Raw genomic sequence first — 7,132 nt, 5'->3', positions numbered from 1 at the left:
AATGCCTATAGTTTTAAAAACCAGAGGGAACCATATTAGTCCAACAACCTAATGACAAATTATACATACCAGATCAAGAAATATATGCTAGGTAAGGTTTATCTGAGAACAATTGGTCTTTGCCCAAGATTTATCTACATGACACACAGGAATTAAAAGTACCAGACTGGTGGAACTAACCTTCTTGGATGTTTAACAGACATACTTTGAGGCTTATAATAATTTGATGAGAGCGACATAAAGGACAGTTTTTGTTCCTTGCCCTCCTAGGTCGACTAGTTCCAGGGGACTATGAGCATCTCACCAAATGTCCTGTAATTGTGGTGGGTCACCAGTCCTCTTGGTCAAGAAGGGCGAGGAGACCCCACCAGATTGACTTGAACCAGTGTCCAGTCTACAAAGAGGAGGGTCAACACAGAGGAATCATTTCCTCCATGCTTCCATGTGAAGCCAACTGTGGTCAAGTAGGACCTTTGACTTATCTTCACATAGGCGGAACTGGTAAAAGAAAGGAGCCAGGGGCTCCTCCCAAGCCCATGTGATCCCTGAGGAACAGATCCTCAAATGACCTTGAGAGTAAAAATAAATTGGTTTATCTGGACCAACTGTATGGCCTTAAACACCCAAAAGGAAAGTATAACCAAAGATTTAAGGGGCCAATATAATTTCTTAAGAGTCCATATGCATCGCTAAAGTCTACATAACAAGCAATAGTGCCAGATAGGAGATACCTTCTTTTGAGTTGTTGGCCAGAGTGGCCAAAGGGACTCCCAGATGGTAACCCAGCATAGAACTGGGAAAATGAATTGTAGACCCCAATGTTATCTAAAGGAATATTTACAGCTGATTGCTGCTAGATGAGGAACAGCTGACCCTCCTAAAACAAAGACCTCTAGATAGGCTGACTAGATTGACCAGAAGGGCAAGTAGTGCGGAATGGTTGGGTTGCTGACAACACAGCAGACAGTACCAGGGATATCAGAGTACAAAGGTTCTAGTGGGGGGAGGGAGGCTATGGGAGTGTCCCATCTGAGAAGTGGGTTATAGTTGAATAAGACAGTTTGGGATGTTCTGTTTGATATACACACAGATACACAAAAAAAAAATGAACAAAGTTTTAAAAATGTGTTATATTTGAGGAGGAAGCATTGAAATTTATTACAGCATGGTAATTAGTAGAGCTGATGAACATTACCACTGAAATATACCCGATGACTTTATATAGACATACACGGGTGCCAAGGATCCAAGTGCAACCGATTATGACTAGCAATAATCAGATACATACAGATTTGAGATGCATGCGCCAACATCTCAGTGTTAGCAGTAAAAAGAATGAGTCTTTCTGCAAGGAACAACATATTCTAAAATGAAATGGAGATCTTTTTTAAAGGTTATAACTCATTCAATTTTATATTTTACAGGGCTTATACTGAGTCCAATATTGTATAACTGTATTAATTCAACTGTGACCCTAGAAACTTGCAGCCTCTTATGAAAGAGATGTACTCTTGTTCTGGAGCGTGTTACTGGAGATGTTAAAGCTGTAGTGAAATGCTTCCTCTAATCATGCAGTTATTCAAAATTTTAAAAAAATAATTCTTCAGAGCATAAATATTTCCTCCTTAATAATTAGTAGATGTGAAAAACATTTCCATTGAATTGTACGTGATGACTTTATATCCATGCTCAGATGCCAAGGAGTCAGAAAGTAACTGTGACTAGTAATAATCAGATACGTAGAGATTAGAAACACATGTGCAAACATCTTAATGTCAATTGCATTAAAAATGATTTTTTCTGTAAAAATAAAATAAAATAAAAATGATAAAAAAAATATTTCTAAAACTCAAAAAAAAGACATTTTCCTGGCTTAATTTTTCCTTTGTTAAAGCCTCCAGGTAGTATTACATGTTTTCTATCATATGTGAACTCTAGAAAATAAAGAACAGGTAACATGAGAGTAGAAGGAAATGGTAAGAAGTGAATGTAGAGCCAGCAGATAGAGGGTGGTGGACAGGGTAAATGTGATCAAAGGACATTATTGCCTGTGTAAAAATGTTACAGCAAGCCTATGATTAATTAGTACATGCTAATATATTTTTTATACATGTAAGTAGAATGGGTACAAAACCTGGGGATAAACCTCTTGTCTGGAATAAAACATTATTTTAGTTAGTTTACTCATAGTAGAAACTTATTCTCTTCAGGATATTTGAGGTACTTTGCTTGATACCTTCAAATTATGCTGCATGTTAATATTCTAAGGTTTATAAGGTAAGGTTGGTTTGTTTTGGATCAGATGTGCTTGCATAGTACATCCTATATGTTCTTTTATCTGTAATTTTTTTTAATGTAAAAAGCACAAAACATAGATTTCATTAAAATCCTGGCACATTTTTATGTTCATATATCTCAAACTATGTTTAAAGGCAACAGGGTTAAACTAAATAATGGTAGCTTCAGAGTTTCATTACTTTTCCTGCTTATAAATCTGTGTTCTTCCAGGAAGGTGCTGGATGGATGCTTTGGAGTTGGCTTTGAAATGTTCTAGTCTTCTTAAACGTACAATGATCAGGGAAGGAAAGGAGCATGACCTGAGCATTTCATCAGATAACACACATGTGACTCTTTATGGCTTACTACGCGCCAACAATCTCCACAGTGGTGACAACTTCCAGTAAGCAGATACTGCTACTATCTAATCCCTTAGTGATTTCAGATACCTCTCTGTTTACTAGATTAGTTGTCGTTTGTACTATTTTAGTAACATGTTGGATTCAAATTTTACCTATCTTACTATATGCCCTAAGGCATTTAAAATTTATCTCCTTTGTTCAGATGTGGGAATTTTTTTTTTTTTTCATTCTAGCCAGTATGCATTATTCTCTTTTCCGGGTACAAGTAAACTGAGTATCTACTTAGTCTCTTTGTGTGGTGTACCTTCCACTAGGAGGAATTTCTACTTCTTGTTGTTTCCTTCTGTCATAGCCCCATGTCTATTTCAAGATCAGTTTCAAATATTAATCTCATGTGAAGCTATTCCTGTCTCAAAACAATGAGATGTAATCTGCATTTCTTATCATGTTTTCTTTCATTTTTTAGACAGGGTCTCCCTGTAGCCCCAGCTGGCCTGGAACTCACTATGTAGATCAGGCTGGCCTTGAACTCAGAGAGATCTGCCTGTCTCTGCCTTCCAAGTGCTGGGATTAAAGGCGTGTGCCACCATGTCTGGCTATAGCATGTTTTCTAATGGCTGTGGATTTTACCTGGCATTTGTGGAAGTGTTTTGAGTGGGAACTATATCTGATTTGTGGTTTTATCCCCTTGAAGCAATTGTAGCTAATACTAACAAAATGTTTCTCTGGCACAAATGGAATGCAATGGGTGTATTTTATTTAGGTGCTAGTAGTCTCTTTTGTTGCTTTGCAGGAAAAAACCTAGATTTTGCCCCTTTCCTCCCTTCAAAGCCCTTAGCTTTTGCTCTGTAGCCATTTATTTTCATCATCCCTGAGGTTACTCTCCATAAAGGCAGGCTCTGCTGTCTTCTCCATGTGATCGGAACTGAACATTTCTTTTCCTATTCTTTTGCCCGGCACTACAAAGAAGAAGAAGGGGGAATTCCATTACCTGGCTTTTTGTATTCTTTCTTTGCAGATGTAGGATCTAGAAGTTTATCTTAACTGCAACTATCTATAGCCTGATGGAACAGGGCTGGAATGGGATGGGCAGCTGATACAGAAATGGGTATTTGTTAGGCCCTCTTCCCAAGGTATTCCTCCTTTTTCTACAGAGTATTTACCCCAGATACTGTAAGAATAGGGTAAATATAGAAGAAATTGTCATTTTTAATCTATAGGCTTATTTCCATAGGCCGAAATTTCCATTTCCAGTGCGCTGTGGAATTTTTTCCTCACAATAAGCCTATCAGATAAATGTTGAATAGAATTTAAAACATGCTTTCCATCTTATTCTTAGTTATTTTGGGGTAATTTTGAAGCTCTTTGCAGGGAAAAGTCATAATTTATTTACCTACCTGAGAACCTGATCATCTTATTTTTTTCTCCAAACCAGAAGCAACAGTGGTCATGCTTCAAGTGATGATGTTTGTAAAACAATGGGGGAAAAAAATCTAGTAAGAAGTAGTATAAATTTCCTTGTGAGATTTTAGTTCCAAGAGTAAAACAGCAGAGGGCTTAGATTATTGTCTTTTAATATCTTAGACTTTTATGTAACTTTCATGTTCCTCTGTTTACTAATCTGTAAAATAATAATATCCATTTTAGAGTAATTTTGAGGATTAAATGAGTTAAACTATATTAAAAACACTTTTAGAACAGTGCACAGTACATTGTAAATTCACAGGAAATGTTACATGTTATTCTAGTTTATGAATCATTCTTAGCTGCCTTTGCTTTTCCATCTAATTATTCCCAAGGTTAAATGACAGTGAAATTGAAAGACAACACTTTAAGGATCAAGATATGTATTCAGATAAATCTGATAAAGAAAATGATCAAGAGCATGATGAATCTGACAATGAGGTGATGGGGAAAAGTGAAGAAAGTGACACAGATACATCAGAAAGGCAAGATGACTCATATATTGAGCCTGAGCCTGTTGAGCCTTTGAAGGAGACTACCTACATGGAGCAGAGCCATGAAGAACTCGGAGAGGTAAAAGTCATAGAGATAATGGTTTACTAATTCTTAGAATTTTCCACATGAAATTGTAGATGATATTTGCTTGACTTAACTGTTTCCCAGAAGAACATTTATATGGCACCAGTTTTTTAAAGGTATATTATGAAATATATTAGAATTTACCAGCAACCAAAAATATAACCAAATACAGTGTGATCTGTTAAGTTTAAAGTTGATATTTTCTTCCAGATTTGCTTTTGAAATAGGGTACTACTTGATGCCATTGCCAGGTATAAAGCAAAGTTCAAGTAAGCATTAAGTTTAACACTTGCTTGTTACCAGTGCATAGTAGCAAATACAATAAATAAAACATTCAGGTACAAAGCTGGGTTGGTGGCACATACCTGTAATCCCAGCATTTGGGAGGCAGAAGCAGGAGGTTTGCAAGTTCCAGGGCAGCCTAGTTCATAGAGCAAAACCTTGGCTCAAAAGGAAGAAAAAAAGTTTTTAGTTGAACAAATAAAATACTAGAACATGGTTTTTTATGTAGTAAGTCTTGTGTATGTGTTCTTCAGTGTGCTCTCTCGTAGGTCTCCTTTTGCTTTTAGACCTCTAGACTTGGTTACCTTGGCAGTTGTTTCTACATTTTTTAGAATGCTTAGAGTAGTCCCGGTGAGATTCATGTTATATCATTCACTACATGTCTGTGTGTCTGAGATAAATATAATATTACAGTGTGCTTTTATTAATTGCTAAAGGCAGGTGAGGCTTCTCAAACAGAAACCGTGTCTGAAGAAAACAAAAGCCTGATCTGGACTTTGCTGAAACAAGTGCGTCCTGGCATGGACCTGTCCAGGGTGGTTCTTCCTACATTTATTTTGGAACCCCGTTCTTTCCTGGATAAACTTTCAGATTACTACTACCATGCAAATTTCCTGTCTGAGTAAGTATATTCTTTCTAAAATAGAAGCTACCTGATGATTTTAGAAAGTCTCAGGAGTGTTACTTCTTGTGATTATGGGTTTTCAAAGCCCAGCTCTGATGAGACCTGACTCTCTTTGCCACTTATGTAGTTGGCCTTAATAAACTAAGCATACTTAAAACTGTGCTACAATGTTTCTACTTTGGAAGTTGAATTGTTAGCTCCAAAGCCTGATGAAGCAGACATTCTACCCTTCCCAAACTACAGACAGCAGCTCCTTGCTCTTTTCACTAGCCTACCTCATGGAGGGGTGCTGGCATTGTTGACCTCCATCCAAGCCCTCCTGCCTCTAGTGCTTATCCCACATGTGTGATTTACTATCTGCCTGCCAGTTGATGGCTTTTGGAATAAAGGCTTTCTCTTGCTTTGCTTTTCTTCTGAAATTGTCAACTGGGCCTGAATGTAATTCTGAACAAGGCAAGCATAAGGAAACAAAAGAGGAAGAATCCATTTTAGTCTCAGGAGTTTTTGGAGAACCAATGAATTTTGCAATGAATAGCAGTTGGGGTTGGAAGGTTGGTGAGATAGCTCAGTCTGTAAAGTACTTGCTGTGCAAGTATGAGAGCCTGAGTTCTGTTCCCAGAACCCATGTAAAAGAAGCCAGGCATGGTAGCATATATTTGTAATCCTAGCACTAGGGAGGTAGAGGAAGGTGGATCCTTGAAGCTTGCTAGCCAGCCAGTTTAGCCCTAATCAGCAAGCCCTCAGCCAGTGAGAGACAGTCTTTCAAAAAACAAAGTTGATGAAACCTGAGGAGGAATGCATGGGCACACTCATGCACGCAATGCATGCATGCATGCCCTAGTTTTATTCTTGCCTTTTCATATTTTACCCACTATGCCATGCCAGAATTGCTGTGTTTCAAGGCACTGTTTTCTCTACTAAGCTCTGGCCCTGTGATTTGACTTTAAGAATCGGTATCAGTGTCTGTTGTCAGTATCTGTTTTCAGTTGTATTTGTTCAGTACATTTAGTGAACACTGCAAAAAATCATAAGCTGGATCAAAGATGATTTATGTACTCTAGGTAAATTTTGTAACTTATGTAGTAGATAAAGTGTTAACTCTTCTAAAATAAAAAGGACTCTTAATGCCAGGCATATTTGTGCAGTATATTCGTGATCCCAACATTCAAGAGGCCGAGGCAAGAGGATTGCTGTGAGGTTGAGGCCATGCAGGGCTACATAGCAAGACTCTGTCTCGACCCGCCTCTCCTCTAATAAAAAGAGCTCTTAGCTCTTAGAAATATTATGAAAATATTTCAACAATCTATAAAAAGAGTCGTGAGGCTGGAGAGATGGCTCAGCGGTTAAGAGCACTGACTGCTCTTGCAGAGGACCCTGCTTTGATTCCCAACACCCACATGGCAGCTACAAATCGTCCTTAACTCCAGTTCCAGGGGAATCTGAAGCCCTCTTCTACACTCTACGGCCTTGCATGACACGGGTGCACTCACATACATACAGGCAATACACTCATACACATAAAATAAAAATAATAAATAAAATA

General features: G+C 37.9%; 1 protein-coding gene across 4 annotated transcripts in view; it reads left to right on the top strand.

Moving 5' to 3' along the window:
- Positions 1 to 7,132, top strand: part of Osbpl8 (oxysterol binding protein like 8) — a 206,673-nt gene that overhangs the window by 169,883 nt on the left and 29,658 nt on the right. For all 4 annotated transcript variants that reach the window (XM_029555511.1, XM_008851938.3, XM_008851931.3 and 1 more), the window contains 3 exons: positions 2,509 to 2,680; positions 4,439 to 4,676; positions 5,402 to 5,586. In XM_029555511.1, the coding sequence (XP_029411371.1) occupies positions 2,509 to 2,680; positions 4,439 to 4,676; positions 5,402 to 5,586 (595 nt within the window). The remainder of the gene's footprint in view (positions 1 to 2,508; positions 2,681 to 4,438; positions 4,677 to 5,401; positions 5,587 to 7,132) is intronic.

This window comes from Nannospalax galili, unplaced genomic scaffold (genome assembly GCF_000622305.1).
Source record: "Nannospalax galili isolate Female #2095 unplaced genomic scaffold, S.galili_v1.0 scaffold390, whole genome shotgun sequence".
In the NCBI taxonomy this organism is placed as follows: Eukaryota; Metazoa; Chordata; class Mammalia; order Rodentia; family Spalacidae; genus Nannospalax; species Nannospalax galili.
This window is presented reverse-complemented; position numbering and strand designations above follow the sequence as displayed.